Source organism: Lampetra fluviatilis, chromosome 39 (genome assembly GCF_964198595.1).
Source record: "Lampetra fluviatilis chromosome 39, kcLamFluv1.1, whole genome shotgun sequence".
NCBI lineage: Eukaryota > Metazoa > Chordata > Hyperoartia > Petromyzontiformes > Petromyzontidae > Lampetra > Lampetra fluviatilis.
The window spans coordinates 4,183,984-4,200,956 of NC_136313.1; the positions used below are offsets into that span (position 1 = coordinate 4,183,984).

General features: G+C 42.9%; 1 protein-coding gene across 5 annotated transcripts in view; it reads left to right on the plus strand.

Moving 5' to 3' along the window:
- Nucleotides 1-2,224: 2,224 nt before the first annotated feature.
- SIN3A (SIN3 transcription regulator family member A) overlaps nucleotides 2,225-16,973 on the plus strand; it is a 29,505-nt gene continuing 14,756 nt past the window's right edge. The window contains exons 1-10 of one of the 5 annotated variants that reach the window (XM_078874516.1): nucleotides 2,225-2,410; nucleotides 5,957-6,012; nucleotides 8,177-8,443; nucleotides 10,329-10,490; nucleotides 11,026-11,132; nucleotides 11,779-12,067; nucleotides 12,453-12,779; nucleotides 13,362-13,514; nucleotides 14,792-14,953; nucleotides 15,702-15,830. In XM_078874516.1, coding sequence (XP_078730642.1) covers nucleotides 8,186-8,443; nucleotides 10,329-10,490; nucleotides 11,026-11,132; nucleotides 11,779-12,067; nucleotides 12,453-12,779; nucleotides 13,362-13,514; nucleotides 14,792-14,953; nucleotides 15,702-15,830 — 1,587 coding nt within the window. In that variant the 5' untranslated portion in view covers nucleotides 2,225-2,410; nucleotides 5,957-6,012; nucleotides 8,177-8,185. Of the gene's footprint in view, nucleotides 2,411-3,172; nucleotides 3,240-5,956; nucleotides 6,013-6,346; nucleotides 6,453-8,176; nucleotides 8,444-10,328; nucleotides 10,491-11,025; nucleotides 11,133-11,778; nucleotides 12,068-12,452; nucleotides 12,780-13,361; nucleotides 13,515-14,791; nucleotides 14,954-15,701; nucleotides 15,831-16,973 lie in introns of those variants that run through there. The other 4 variants (XM_078874515.1, XM_078874517.1, XM_078874512.1 and 1 more) reach the window with 4 other exon arrangements.

The following is a 16,973-nucleotide window of genomic DNA, read 5'->3' on the forward strand; positions in this document are numbered from 1 at the left end:
AGGGCACGTCACAAAAATGGATGGTGTTCCCGGGAGGGAGGCCCGAGAAATATGGGAATATTCTTTGGGTCTTTCGGTAAAGTCACGTAGATATAAAAAAATATAACAAAATAAACTACGACATTTCGATCGCGACACAGAGCGGTCGTTATCAGGAAAAAAAAATGATGACGACCGCTTGTGTTGCGATCGAAACGTCGTAGTTCTTTGTTATTTCCTTTGAACCTATCTACGTGACTTGACCGATAGACCCAACGAATATGAATTCCTGCAGTCACGAAAGCTTTAAGTCAAGAATTATGAGAACCGTAATTTTTATTTAGGCTGGAGGAATCCGATGATCCAAGAAACACTTTTTGACAATTGAAAGAACACAGCAGTATTGTAACATCTACCACGGACACGAGATTAGAACAATCCTGCACGAGAGTACTTACATCCACCAGATGTCATGTGCAAGCTGCTGTAATGGGTCGCTGGATCGCACACTGACGGCATGGAGTGGCATTCATCAAACGGTAGATTGAACATGGCATACAGCACAAAAAAACTGCCGAGTATTTATGATACCCTGTAGCTGATGCACTCTTCACTATGGGGTGAAGTAAAAACTGATCACTTTCATATGACGATGATTTGCTTGACGATTGCATACGGGAATGTTATACATTGATATTGTTTATGATTTTAAAAATTATATTACGGGTTTATCTTTGAGAAAGTATGTTGAATAAGAAGATGTTCTGAAGCTTTCGGTGCAGTTTATAACGTCGCTATGCCTTGTGGGTGTGACGAGCGGTCTCAATGGGGAGGGGTGGGGCGGAGTGGGAGGGTGGGGTTGGGGTGAGGGGTGGGGTTGGGGGGGGAGTTGAGATGGGGGGTGGGGTTGGGGGGGGGATGGTGGTGGGTGGGGTTGAGATGAAGGGAGGGGTTGGGGGGGGTAGAGGTTAGGGGGCGGGGTTAGGGGGGGGTCAGGTATAAAAGGGAGGCACCGAGGCCGCGTCGAAGAATGGGGGTGGGCTGGTATTTTGTTATTTCAATGATTGTTTGTTAATCGTTAAAGACCTACGTCTTCATTAAATAATGTCTCGGGCTCGGAGAGAACAAGATGAGGCAACGCTGTGGTAAGAATAGCGCGTTTTGTTAGATTATATTTGCAAGGTAGCATTGGAGAAGGTATTTTAAAAAGCCATGAAATACTGATGACCCCTTTCAGTTGTTAGATAACTTACTGAATGTATATTCAACCATTGTTGCTGAACATGGAAGAAGGGGCCGAGATGAAGCTGCCAGCAAGGGGCTTGACTAAAGCTTGCTTGGTTGGCCAAGCGAGAGTGGTTATATAATTCATAAATTGAGCAGAGATAAATTAAACTTAAAACTATTAAACTTTAACTTTTACCAGGTAAGGCCCACTTGAGCAATATAGCTGTTTTTTTCAGAAGCGACCTGGCTGCAAATGACAGCTCAACGAAGTGGAAATTTAATGGATCCAAATACTCTGACATTGGAGAACTAAGCCTAAATTCATTTGTTATGATTAAGGACCATTGCTCAAAACTTCGCCTATTATTTCCAGAATAAAGCCTTTTTAAGGTCCATTCTCAGTTGATTTGTTTTCCACAATACGGGTGATTTTTGTTGGGTTAGATCGCGTAAATATATAAATGTGTCGTTAAACCCGCCACCACCAAACAAGAGGGCTTCTCCACAAATCTGGCTTTCGCCTGATGAAGCTGGTTGTAATTACTGGCGAAACGTCGTACTCTGATTGTAAATGTTGTGGCTTGGCCACGACATTTGGCCACAACATTTACCAGTGTGCTGTACTGGTAACGAGTTCTGTTTGCGTGACAAATCTTACTAATTGGCTGTGTCGGGTGGTGGCTGGTTTAACGACACATTTACGCGATCTGACCCAAAAAAAAACGATTATATTGGTTGCGAAAGCCTACGTGGTTTAAGTTATTTATTTTGTTTGCGCTCGTGCACCACACCCAACGCAGCAGAAGCATCGCCATGTAAAGATTGTAATTCTGAAGTAAATCCTGGGTAATAAATGGTAATTCGTTAAATTAAGAAAATGGTTATTTAAGGCTGAGGGTGGTTGGGGGCGTGGCTTGAGCTTGAAAACGGGGCGTGTCTTTAATTTAGCGCCAAAACTGCGCTTCGTCCTGATTGGCTGGTGCCGTGACGTCACCGCGGGGTTTTATTCGACACGCCCCTCTTCGTTTCCAGCAGTGGCAAACGGTGTTCGGAGCTTCAACCACACACACAAGAAATTGTGTAAACATTTTTGTTATTTTGGTATTTTTTTTTTCTATAAACCGTGCGCCGCTTCTGCGAAGAGAAGAGCGAGTTTATCCTGCGGGCTGCCGAAGGCGAGGGACGCGGCGCCCGTCTGGCGCGGGTGAGCGTAGTGTTGAGTGTGGCGAAGCGGCTCTCTTGTTTTGGGTTCGCCATGATAAAGCCTGTCCGCGTAGGCCGCGCTCCTCCTCCGCGGCTTCTTATTCATTCCACGTCGTTACCTAGATCGCTGTTTAAAGTTTAATTTTATATCCGACGTCGAGTTTGGTCCGCTTCGGCGTCCTGGTAGCAAGGGGGGGAAATTCGTACGTGAGCGTCGTGATGCAGCGAGTGGTGAGTAGTTGTGTACCCAAGAGCGAGCCGTGGGAGCACGGAAGCTGCTGCGGTTTGTACTTAAACCCGACTTTGTTCACCTTCTCGTCTTGCCGACTAATCTAATGGTCACGTTTACTAAACGCGTCAACCTATGTGCTGTCGAGCACGGCAAATGTGAGCGAGCTTTACATCGATGTTCGCGACCTAAAAAGGTCAGTTCCGTCGACGGGAGCGTTGTCGTTTTAAGTTAGAAAATTTATGTAAATTAAATAAAAGGACTGGGTTTCAGGATTCGATCTCTCGTTCTGTAACTTGCTGTTTACAGCCGCCTTGCCTTCCAGGGGGAGTTAGGCTTTGCTGTATGATCGCAGTCTCCTTTAAAGGGGTGGAGGGGGCGGAATAGACGAGTTTATTTGCCTGCAATGCACGGGGGTGGTTACAATTCACTTTGGCTGTAGTTCGGGTAAATTTCTTTCGCGTCTATGCGTCTCTCCGGGGTTAAGCAAACTACACCGACCAGTGTGGAGAAGTTGTAAAACCGAACGGCGTGCGGAGAGGGCCTTCGTCCAGCAGTGCATTGACAAAGGGATGTATGTATGTAGAACTTCTTTCGCACGGTACGTAGCCAACCGTGCTAATCGGAGGTGCGGGGAAGGACAACAAACTAAATGGCAAAGAGCCTTTATAGATGTTCCGAACTTATTTCAGGCACGAGTACATGTACGTACGAGGGCAGTTTATTTTTATGAAACGGTGACGTTAATTTAGTATTTGTTCATGAAATCGACTTTTCAGCAGGATCCTGCATTGCGATATTTGACTGATTATTGAGTGCCATGTATAGGTGCAGTATAGCCATTTTGTCTGGATTCTTAGCTACGGGGCAAGAAAGGCTGGTTTAGGTTCGCTTCCTATACCTGACCCCTAAACATAACCTTGCACGAAAAATAAAAGCGGCTTGAGTATTTTTTTTAAAAAGCTCATGAATGTATGTGGTATTGAAATGTGCTTATTTGGATACAAATCTGCATGGACAGTAGTTGCCAGACTACATCGGCTTATTTCTGCCTATTTGCGGGGACACTAGTCGTGCATTTCCAAACGTCATTGTCGGCTGGTAATTTCCCATTGCTTTCGTCGGGACACGGCACTTTTGATTGGTTTTGGTTTTAAAAGATTGGCTCTTCCATCTATAAGCCAGTCATTCTGACCATCTACTTTGCATTGCCATTACCCCCGAAACCTCGACTTGTGTGGCCAACGTGCCGAGTTAATTTAATGCATCCACTTTCCGCGTTAAACTGCGCAATTGGTACGCATGATTAATAGCTGCAGCTGTGACTGATTAAAAATACACCACTGTATACTACTTACATCTCGCCAAAGACGTATAAACCTCCAAACAGACCGGTTCCAAGACATTTCATGGCTTGCCTTTCCGTCTGTTTTTACAATTTCTTGGTAAGGCATTCTGTATACGTTTTCTTGTAGTACACCCCCACCCCTACAGTTACACTTTCCCAAGTGCTCCGTTGAGGACCGACTATAAATAGGACAGAAGACTAACGCAGGGTGTTATACTTGTGCCTAACATAAGCAAGTTTACAGTTTGTAAAACATCTAAAGGCGAACTCGTTTGGGGCATCGGCATACTTTTGAATAACATTAATGTATTTTTTTATTTAAAGCTTTCGTGACTGCAGGGATTCATATTATTGGTTCTTTCGGTAAGTCACGTAGAAGGGAAATAATAAAATAATAAAAATGTTAAACAATGAAATTATCACGTTTCGACTGCAACACAAGCAATCCTCATCGGGTGAGAGAGCAGTCGAAACGTCGTGAGAATTTTATTGTTTTATATTTGTATTATTTTCTTATTTCCCTTCTACGTGACTTTACCGAAAGAACCAAGAATATAACAATGCACATTTAAATTATTAATTTAAAATTAACACCAATCTGCACATCGGTCTAACACTGCTATATTTAATTATTTTCTAGAGTTTATACATTGCGCTGAAATTAATAGCTGACATTGTTCTATGTATACGTGAGCGTTTGAGAAATATGTATGTTGAACTTCTTTCTCACCGTACGTAGCCAACCGTGATAATCGGAGGAGCGTGGGAAGGACACTAAACTAAACACAAATAATATACACACGTCCATCAAGTCTGAATTTATAGGCTAAGTAAGACCACATCTATAAATGTACAAATATAGAGGTTTGCATGTAGGTATTAACGGGGAAAGGGTTCACCAATTAAGTTTGTTTGCATTTAGCAAGCTATTTATCGCAGAATTATAGTCATTGCTGTAAAGATGAATGCCCCCGTTCCTACTAAGGAATGCTTGATGGGCAGTAATGAATCTCGTCATTTTATGTTCTCTGTTAATGCGATGTCCGACTGTTAGGAGTTGCTGCTTGCACTATTGTATCGATAGGGTGAACCTTTTTTGTCCATCGACCAACATTTGGGCTATCGCTCTTAATTTACTGCAAAAGGTGTTGTTTTGCAGTGTAGAATTGAAGCTGCTGTTTAGTGTATTTTATTGCATTATGATTTCATGTCATGCAGGTTAGATATCTAGGCGCTTGCTTGGAAGCAAGTTGTCGTGAAAATGACGAATGTCCTCAAACTTTGCTCTCTTACCCTTATTGCTCTCATGTCTTTTTGCAGAGAAAGATGTGTGTGTGTATATGTTGAACTTCTGTCGCACTCCGTAGCCAAACGTGCTAATCGGAGGTGTGGGGCAAGGTCAACATTGCAACAACATTACATTCCACAGTATACGAATTTGTCTCTAAGTACCTGTTAAAAGTGGCCCAGCAATAATGTATTTCAATATAGGTACACCAAAACCTCGTCCATCATGGGTTTGACCATTAGCGCCAAATTTATTGAGATACAGTTAGCCGATTACGCCCCTGTGGCTCAACCGTTTAAGATTGACCACGAGTATGCATCGTAAAGAAAGTATTGTAGAGGTCGTATAACTGCACTGCTCGCGATGATGCAGCCATGGAAGAGTGCACAGGCCGGCTTTTCTCCATCGTCTCACACTCGCCCCATCGCGTGTCCCAGGTCACGTGTTGTTCCCAGAGTCCAGTGATGTTAGGTGGTCCGCGATTTTTCTTTTTTACATTATATATATTTCTCCCATTCTATACATTTTATTTTAAAAGTTCTACTGTATTTAACCAACTTAGTAAATATTAATATTTTACGTGTAAAATGCTTGTTTTATGTTTGGCTTAATGTAGGGTAACCAAGGAGGGGGTGTCGTGTTACAAACCGTGAACCAAACTCTATGTTCATTTGCATTTCAGTTTACGGATGGCGGATTTGTCGGTTGCGGCTGTTTTCAAGAACGTAACCACGATGGGTAAGGGTTTGGCGTAGTGTAACCCTCGTTAGAACTTCTCAAGGGATTATGATGCAGTGAGTGAAAAGTGCGAATACTGAACTCGGCTCATGAGCAGGTGATGTTGGAGCTGATGTTTTTATTTTATGTCAAGGTTATCCTTCACTTGAGTGCAGTAAAATAGAGGTTTTGATTTGCCTTGCCAAAAGTTGTGCTTTTCATTAAAAAATATATAATTCAATAATTATTATTTCTGATTATCGTCCTTCTAGTCCTGAAATTTTTTATTCCGTTATTTTTTACACTAACCATTCACCTCCCCTCTCTGTACTTGTGTATTATGCATCTTTCCAAGTCTGCAAATTGCCGGCACGGTTGCAAGGAGTAAAACGCAGCTTGAGACCACACAGTGGGATGGTCATTCATTCGCCTGCAGGGCGGCTGAACATGGTTCGGTGCAGGCGAGTGCTCGATTGAATTGGAGTAAAGACACCTCACATGGCCGCACACGTCCATTCAAACAATGACGGCACGGTGATCCCTGGCTAAGCTTCTTCTGCCTGTGGAAAGGGCATGCTTTTCGACGTGAATAATTAGATTGATCCTGCCAGCTCCCCATCTATACATATTTTTTTACTCCCTTGGGTGATTCCATGCTGATAGCTGGTGGAGATCGGGATGATAACAGTCTGATTTCTCAAACATGGCTTTGAATTTAAAATCTCATTTCAGAAATTCCATTCGGGGGGGAAAAATAATATTTCCCAGTGTAACATTTATTGTGATTATGAAGACATTATTTAACTATCTAACGATAGAATGAAGCATGCTCTGCCATTTTGTATTCTCTTTTGGGTGAAGCTATGTTATAGTTGTATAATAATCTGTACTACTCATTGTGGCATTTGAATTCTTGGCAAAAAACACATTTCAAATCATTAGTGTACCGTATAATAATATTGATGTCTTGCTATGCATTGGTGATGTGTAATAGAACCGTAAACTGTCCACTTATATTCGGCTGTCCTTGGAAAGTTCACCAGGAAGCCGAATTAATGAATAGCATCAGTGTTATTTTCTTAGCCTGAGTGGCATTTGCCAGGGGAATGTGAGTTCTTGCCATGGTGATAGCTTATATGTAAATTCTAGTTCTCAACATTTTTAAGTGACAGATATATCCAACCATTTATTTACAATATAGTGCCGTGATAATTTCTCCATCATTGCATACTTTAAAAGGTCTTTTAACAAACTTCAAGAGGTACCTTAAGCTTCGAAGGTTTTTAAGATTGTCGTTAGACACATTTTTATTCTTTGGGTCTTTTGGTAAAGCCACGTAGATATAAAAAATAATACAAAAATAACTATCACGACGTTTCTATCGCAACACAATGATGAGGATTGCTTGTTGCGATCGAAACGTCGTGATATTGTTATTATTTTTTAATTTTCTATCTACGTGGCTTTACCGAAAGACCCAAATAATATGAATTCCTGTTGATATATTTCTATGCTGGTGATCTTACATGTGTTAATATACTTGATGATAATTTAATTATTACATTTTTCATTAAGTGGCATAGGACCATGAATTTCTACAATGATAATATAACATCTGCAGCAGAATTCTGTTAAACCTGGAAGTGATTTCTTGATGCACTGGAATTAAATTTAAGAGCATCTTTTTTTGAACTAGAAATGCATCCCAAAATTTTGGGTTATTGTTCCAGTTTTTACTGAATGTTTGTGTTTTTTTTTCTCATGCGTTTTCCAATTTTTCTTTGACTCCATGAGAGCTTAAAGCAGTGTTATTCTGTGTTAGAGAAGGGGCCTTCCTTGCAGGGTGATGTAATGGATCGTTTAAATTTCCTCTCCGTCCACACTGGTGCACTTTTCACGTGCTCCGTTTTAGAGATATCCCTTGCATGGAAATCCTCGTAGCTGGGATGTGCCACATTTTAAGTGAGAAACTGAACTTGATGGCTCGTGATGACATCATTTCTCTACACTTGAACCTGGTTTTAATCAGGGGAAAGTGAAAACCAGGTTAGAACCCAGGAGGATCTCTCAGCGGTGTCGGCTCGGTGCTCTCACACCATTAGCCTTATGAGCCAATCAGCAGTGTCCTTTGCAGCGGATTGGTCTTGGGCTTAGGCATAGCTGATGCGTGCTCATCTGCTTCCAGGTTGGTAGAATGAAGCGGCGCTTGGATGAACAAGAGAATGTGCCAGGTGGTGGTGGTGGTGGTGGGCAGCAGCAGCAGCACCAGCATCAGCAGCAGCCACAGCAGCAGCAGGGACCGCTGACACCACGCATTGGAGCTGGGGGAGAGGGTGTCTACCCTCGCCCTCAGCACCGGGCGCTAGCGCCCGCCCCGTCTGTGTACGATCAGATTTCGGAGAACATCCCACCAGCAAGCAACATCCACTATTCAACGACACCGACATACCAGGTACCCACACGTGCGCACTGTTATGCCTTAGATGCTGATGCCAACTGCTTGGGTACGATTATTGAGTTAAATGTCATTGTCCCCATACTGGGCACACAGGGCATTAAGCATTTAACGATGTGGCAATTTAAGATCGCTACTGTGCTCATGATCATTCATGTAAATGTGCTCCTGTTATGTTGGGCTTAATGGTTTAAATAAAACTACAAATTACACATGAGAATCCGTGAAAATAGGGTTGCATTAAGGGGGCAAAAATAATAGATCCTTGAAATTAATAGGTATCCCAAATGACCACTGCCAAATAGGCAGTACTCAACTGCGTTGTTGCCTGATGACTGTTTGAGGTCGTGCCTAATATGAGGCAGTACAGCAAGCAGGTTGCTGATTTGTGTGAAGTTTGAATGTTATCTTTTATTGAATCTATCCCATGTATGGACTAAATGAATAGTCCATATATCCCACACAGGTCCCAGTCTGTAAGGGTCTTAAGACTCAGTCTTGTCTAAAGGTTTAATATTAAAGCAAGTGGAATGGCCACTGGCTTTGACCGTTAGTTTGCCTTTTCAACCTTCACATTGTTACACTGAACATGCCATACCCAAAAGTATTAATTCACTTCATATTTGGGAGTATTTTAAATTTTATTAACTGGCTCAAGTTTGAGAATTAAAAAAATATATAATAATATGTTTATGGTAAAATGACATTTTCTCGCCTTGAGCCTAAGAACACAGTTTTATGGCATATTTGGTCTGTCAAAAGTTTTTGAGATGTAAAAAAAAAGACATTCTGTCATGGTCATACAGTAAAACCTTGGATTGCGAGCATAATTCGTTCCGGAATCGTGTTTGTAATCCAAAGCATTCGTATATCAGTTGCGATCACGTGACGCTTGGCAGACAAAGCGTATACGTACTACTCGTATTGCAAGACCTCGCTCGTTTATCAAATTAATATTTATAAAAAAAAAATGCTCGTCTTGCAAAACACTCACAGACCAAGTTACTTGCCATCCAAGGTTTACTGTATGTTTGTTTTAAAACGTCAAGTATTGAAATGGCTACATCATAACAGAAAACAATATCACGTGAAGTAAAAGTCAGTGTCAATGCTCAGGCCTGTAAAATATATTTATCTACGTAATTTATAGCTCTTTGTCAATCCACTGCTGTATGAAGGCCTCCCCATGTAATTTTTGTCCTGGCGGTACTTTAACTTATTCACCATGCTGGTCAGTGCAGACTGGTAAGGAGCCCAGGAATGGTGTGTTGCCACTCGTGTTAGCTATGGGCAGGAACCAAACTGGTTGCCCCATGTTCATGGCAAAGTGCAGTAATCACTGCCAGCCTTTATTATTAGATAAGAGCAATATTAAAACTACATTTCTATGTTAGGTTTAATAATGCTCTTTATGCACCTACAAAAGCTGAGCGTCAAACCTGTTCCCGGAGCACACTACGTTGCTATGTTTGGCCATTTTCATGAATCAGTGTTGGCATGTGGGGAGAAACTGGAGTACCCTGAGAACGTAATCGGATTGCACTGCACTCAAAGCTCCACACAAATAGATTCAAGAGTATTGCTGTACTGCCATCTCCTGGTCACAATTCAGTGCTCTTTACCCTCTGAGATCCGAAGTGTGCTTATTGGAGTCAAACCGTGGAAGCTAAATAAGGCTTATGTAAAAAAAAATTGCATTGTTTACGCCCTACTTTCTTTGTTTATTGTAACTTTTCATATTTCTATGCTTATTATCTGCATGCAGTCTGGTTGTGGAGTAAATATTATTACGGTAATATATTCATGCTTTGTTCCTAATATCGCTGGTGGTGTTGAGCAGCAATACGCCATGATGTTAATGCTATTTTTTGACTGCCAACAGGTTCCAACTGTGCCGCAGGGTTCACTCGGGCAATCCCCGGGTGTCCACGGGACACATCATCACTCCACCTCGCTACCCACCGCTCACCCCCAGCCCATCCCGCACACCTCTCATCCCCACACGCAGCCACAGCCACAAGGGCAGCAATTCCAGCGACTCAAGGTAGATGCACCACTGAGCCACTTAATTAGAGCTGCTATTGTGTTGGTGGGTTGAAGTCGTCCAATGTGATTAGTTGTGTGTGAACGGTGCACTATAGCTTAAATTGGCAAACCTATTAGCGGGGCTAAAAATCTACTTCACATTTCACTTTTCCTTCTTGAAATTGAGTTCTGTATCTCAACGTGTCATTGTGATTTAAAGGATGAAGCATTTTATGTAAATGTCTTATTTTAGAAAAAATAATTAAACTGTGTCAAATAATGCAAATATTCATGAATGGAGTTGTGACATTTAATTTAATCCTGCTTAATAAGGGTGCACTAAATAAACACGTATTGGATATTTAGTGCACTCTTATGTAATTCCTGTATAGTCTCCTTGTTAAACACCAGATTTATATAATGTGCATACCGATTGTTATTTTATTGACTACAAATTAATTCTATACACTTAGTGCAATGTATATGTACTTCTCAGCTGCATTATATGAATGCATGCATACCTTTTTTTTAAATCAACATCTTGTTACTGCCAGGTGGAGGATGCTTTGTCCTACCTGGACCAGGTGAAGCTACAGTTTGGGAACCAGCCCCAAGTGTACAACGACTTCCTGGACATCATGAAAGAGTTCAAGTCCCAGAGGTGAGTCTTCACTCATGAGTGTCTCTCGCAGACTCTTAAGCGAAAGATGCTGCACACCCAGATCCACAATCGCATAGGAAACCTGGATTCACTCTGATGGATTGTTTTCTGTTGAATATCCAAGACTTTGGTAGAGATGTAATGATGTGTTGATCCTAATATATTCTTATGCATTATTTTAAATTATTTCTGATTACTTAATGTGGTGTTAGTTGATATTAACCCAACTGTGTTTTCGCAACACTAGATTCCGCATACCCGGTTTTAGAAAATAGTATTTCAGAATTATGGCATCTTATTGCAAACCCACTTTTTATTTGGCACAACCGTAATAACATTGAAAATAACTTCTAATGCTCATGGTGCGTGCATCGAATATTTCAGGGACAATGGATTATTAATGATTTATGAATTTCATGAAAATGCCACCTTTAAGCTCATGGAATAAATTAGTGTGCATAAATTAAAACTAATAGTAAAAAATATTTAATTTGTAGATTGAATCGTAATAGATGACCATATCACCACAAAGGGTGATTCCTTAAGTCTAGCATTTACCTCCTTCCTATTTTGAGCTTATTAACAAATGGGTTATCTGTGCATTGTGTGCTTATGCATGTATCACATTTTTGTTATTTACACACAGCATCGACACACCTGGCGTCATCAGCCGGGTCTCCAACCTCTTCAAGGGCCACCCGGACCTCATCATGGGCTTCAACACCTTCTTGCCACCGGGCTACAAGATTGAGGTGCAGACGAACGACCTCATCAGTGTGACGACGCCCACGCAGTCTGCCCAGCCTGTGCAGCAGCCGCCACCTCCACCACAACAGCAGCAACAGCAACACAGCAACGTGCAGCCTCACCCACTGAGCAGCATCCCTCACCCGCAGCTCTCGCCAACTCAACCACCCACACCAAAACTTGGCAAGGTAATTCTGCAGCTGTATTGTCTGGTTGACTTAGGGATTTTAAGCAAAAGGTTTTGGGCCCAGTTTGTTCTTGGATGGGTGTCCACATTTAGGTAAGATCATATCGCTGTGTGTTAACACATTTGGCGAATAGGGGGTCAACCAATGTCCCATAATGTTTGTTTCAATTTTCTTTGAAGTGGGGCAGTGGTATGGAACGTGTTTGTTACCGAGGGCTGTGTAGGATATTCAAATATCTTTTGGCGGGCCACATTATATTCTGAAGAATTTTCCAATTTACTGTTCCATCTTTGTTTTATTATCAAACAACTTCCTTTGTGACACCATCACCCCCATACAGTTTAACATCCAGATTTTTCCCCATGTGCACATTCTTTCTCACCAGGCCGTGCCCAGCTCACCAGTTACGCCGTCAGGCCCCGCAGCTGCTGCGCTGGTCAGCTTCCCTACGCAGCATGCAGCCACGAGCCAAGCAAGCCAGGGCTCTGGTCCTGGTACTGGTGGTGGTAGTGGTGGCAGCGGCGGCGGAGGTGGAGGTGGCGGAGGTGGTGGTGCCGCTGGAGGACTGCACGGGACGCCGCAGCCGCAGCTTCACAGCACGCAACCCGTGGAGTTCAACCATGCCATCAACTACGTAAACAAGATCAAGAATCGCTTCCAGGGCCAACCCGACATCTACAAGGCCTTCCTGGAGATCCTGCACACGTATCAGGTGTTTGGCAGTGGCAGCGGATGACTTTGGAGCTGACCATACGTGCTAACTCGCACATTTAGTATGTGCTTGATGGTATGGAAATATTAATAAGAAGGCTAATTTACTCAGTCAAATTCGGGTTTCCTTAGTTTTTTTTTCATACACTTAACATTTTTCGTAGTTCTGTGTGTAAATCCCCTTCAGGGTTTTCTGGGTTGGTCTGCTTTTGAAATAGGGGAGTGAGTGGGGATTGTGCCTCCCAGCACCTACTTTATCAATGATGAAAGCAAGGGCTTTGAGTTTAATGGCTTAGCAATGTGTTACTGTTGCAAAACAATGTATTTTTAGCCCTGATGTGTTTTTGGGTTGTATTGCATTTTCTTTGGCACTGACATGTCGCTGCTCATGCTGGAACCTCCTTCGGGAACTGAACCAAAAAACACATTGGGGAGCTATAGAGCACAACCGTGAAAACCTTTGGTAATTTGTAGAATTACAATTTGTATTTGTACGTGCAGGAAATTCCTATTTCATCATCAGCAATGATCATTCCACTGCTGCACTCCATAACTCCTGCTTGACACACCCTGCCCATTGCAGAAGGAGCAGCGTAATATGAAGGAGTCTGGCGGGAATTACCTGCCGAAGCTGACGGAGCAGGAGGTGTATGCGGAGGTTGCGCGGCTCTTCAAGAATCAGGAGGACCTGCTGGCTGAGTTCGGCCAGTTCCTCCCAGATGCCAACGGCTCTCACGTAAGCCCTTTAGTGGTCGCTACGAACCAAATGCATTTGTTCCCCTGTCCTGACCACCTACATACAGGTAGTCCCCAACTTACGATGGTCCAAATTATGATATTTCGATCTTACGATGGCGATAGCGATATGACAAAATTGTTACATTTTTTTACATTTCGCGCGGCAGCCAAACTCAGCAGCGTATGAGGTACGATACTGTACGTTGGGACGTTGCCGGGATGTACTGTACGCATCTCCCGCCTTGTGTGATGCCTCACTCTCACCAGCGGTCGGCGGAGTTAAGTTGTCTCGGTGTTCAATGCATGTTAAAAGCTTTTATAGCAGATAGGAATGTTTCCTGAAAAAACTTTCTATGAAATTGCAGTTCATATAGGTAGGCTAAGAATTTACCTTGTTTTTTACTTTAAATTTCACTGTGCAATACAGTATTGTAATTAATAAATACATACAGTATATAGTTTATACAGTACGGTACTGTAAATTGCTCTGTTTTGCTAAATTATCACCATTCTTTAAGACTCCTGGGTAGGCTAGGCCATTTTCGACTTACGATGGGGTCGTCGTAACGCATCTCCATCGTAAGTCGGGGACTACCTGTACATGCCAACTTGTTTTGCTCACGAGTACATCTGTTGTTTTATTGTAGTGGTTTATTTGTATGCTGGGGTCTGGCCATGCAGGTGTGAGGCTGTTGTTGGTTATTGATTTAAGTTGGCGTTAAATTTAGCAAAGTGCCATGTTAAATCGTGGGTTTGCATCACGGTTTGAATTGCTCGTGACCCATTGTATTAATACAGCCAAGGCTATGAGAGGCCTGAGGCAATAATGTACAGAGGGTCAAAGCAAATTAACGTTTCTGTGGGTTCACTGTTGTTTCCTGATGCTGAGCCAGACTAAAAGGTGATTTTGTAATTTTTCGGCTTAATTGTTAATCAGACATGTAATGATTTACCCTACCCACAATTCAATAAATTGTCGATCTGATCATGAATCAATTCAAGGTTTTGTTTTAACGACGCTGGTGAAGGTAGTGACTTGAGGTGGGTGTGGGTCACCAACCCATTACGCCATATACATCTAATATAATCTAGGAGCATTGGAATTGATTAAAATCATAAATCTACGGAATATTGATGCTTGAAACTTAAAGCCAGTGTCAACAGAAGCGTAGCCATAGGAAACCGCACCAAATATATATACCTCTTTATCCTGAACTTTCGTGTGGGCTGCCACAGGATTGTGTGTCAATGGTGCATGTGCATCCACATTCACAGCTGCTAACGAAGACCTGCGAGAAGGTGGACTCGGTGCACAATGACCACGGCGCCACGGTCAAGAAGCCGCTGCTCAGCATGAGCAGCAGCACCAAGCGGCTGAGCCAGAACGGCAGCCAGATCCGGCGGCTAAGTGGGCCTGGCACCACGCCGCCCGCCAAGGTGAGTAGGTGGAGGACACCGGCCACTGGCCATGCACTCTGACATTGTTTCCCACCCATGTCAGCTTTGGGTCTGTTCGGTGATCGATGTTGTTTTTGTGCATATCCAGTCTACGAGCCTTGAGCGAAATTATGCACGTGAAAAAATGTAAGAAGGTTTTCCACGCCTGATTTGTGGGGTTTTTTGTTAGGGGTAGTTATTGTTTTGGCTTGGGTATATGCGTCAGACTACGGTCTGAATGTGAGTAACGTTGGGGATAGGCCGAGGTCTAGATGGATAGTGTGGTTAGGGTTGTGTTTGCTGGAGGGGTTAGAATTGGTGTTTGGACTTACATCTGGATATTGTTGATAGTTAAGGATTGGGCTGTCGGTCGTTGGAATCGTATCTGCAATATTGAATATGCAAGCTCTTGAAAAAAATCTGATGCTGCGATTTATTCTGTTTTCATACTGCGATTTATTTAACCCCCTAGGCTTTCGCGACCAATATTATTCATAACGGAGGTTTTTGGGTTAGATCGTGCAAAAATAGAAATGTCCGTTAAATGTTGTCCATTTACACTAACACACCGGTGTGCTGTATTAGCAATTGCCACGTTCTGTTTACGCGACACACCTTACTAATTGGCTGTCGGGTGATGATGGGTTTAACGACACATTTTTACACCATCTAATAAAAGAAAACCTGTGCGATTTATTTGTTTGCTGCTTGATAATTTTAATTTTTTGTTTTTTTCTGTCCACTCAAGGCCTCAAAAACAAGCCCCTCGCCACGTTTTACATTGCAGAAGAAACTGAAGCCCAGCAGCTTTAAAGACACGTCCAGCGCTGACTCGAGCAAACACGGCAGCCTTGGGGAGTTCGCTTTCTTCGATAAGGTAGCGCCGTGCAATATGCGTACATTTTCTTGCCAGGTGTTTAAAGGCAGGCAGGGTTTACATTTTTATATTTCCCTTAATTTTATATGATTTTTCAAAGTGAAATGATTAGTGTCATGTGGCTTAATTGTGTGATACTTTGTATATGTCTTTATCAAAGCTTGCAATCTTTTAATCAGTTGTGCTGTTGTCTTACCTATACAAGTCATTTTTTGTCTGTCTCCATCTGTGTACGCAACTTGCGACGGATTTAACTCGCAAACTGTGGGGTATACGTAAAAAAAAAAAGTACCCAGATACAGGCGATAAGCCCGGGGGTGAGCCAGCGCTATTCGTATTTCCCATCCGTCAACTTTAAAGTAGTTAAATTAACAATTTAGTACTCTTATTATATTACCACGTTGAGCGCGCACCAAACCACGCATTTGCTCATGCGCGAAATGCTGAGCCGTGGTTGCCCCTAGCAACGCAGACACGCAATCGGTGGGGGGAATTCTCATTTGTGCTACAAATGCAAAAAAAATACACAATGCTGAGGTAAATTCTTCAGTGTGATGTCCTCTTCTCCCCCACCCCAATGTGTGCAGTTACTACTATAGAGTCGGTAGATGCTACTCCTATAGTCCGTAGAACTACTAGAGCGGGCGGGGGGATCGTGGGGGGCGGTAATGGCCCAGCCTGCCAAGGTGCCACCTCGGCCGGCTGGGCAATCTAAGTGAGGCCGGGGGCTCTGCACGGGACTAGGCCTCACCCACAGCACTCTGTAAAGCTAGTAGTTACCTGCTATAGAGTCGGTAGATGCCACTATAGTCAGTATACTGCTACGGAGTCTGTAGATATGACTATAGTCAACATATACTACTGTCGTGTCTTCAAAAATTACTCGCACCCACATGTTGTAACAAGTCGCCTGCTTACATTTTATTTCACCTGTTCTCACGCCAGTGGTAGGCACTCCTATAACTATCTGTACGGTCACATACACTGGACTTCTGCTCGCTCTGATCTATTCTGCACCTCACTTATCCTGCACACAGTAGCTCCGCACTCAGCAACTCTGCACACAGCAGCTTCGTACTCAGCGACACTGCATCTCAACCGCTGCCCTCACCTATGCTCCCTCATACCCACTCACTCGTCTGT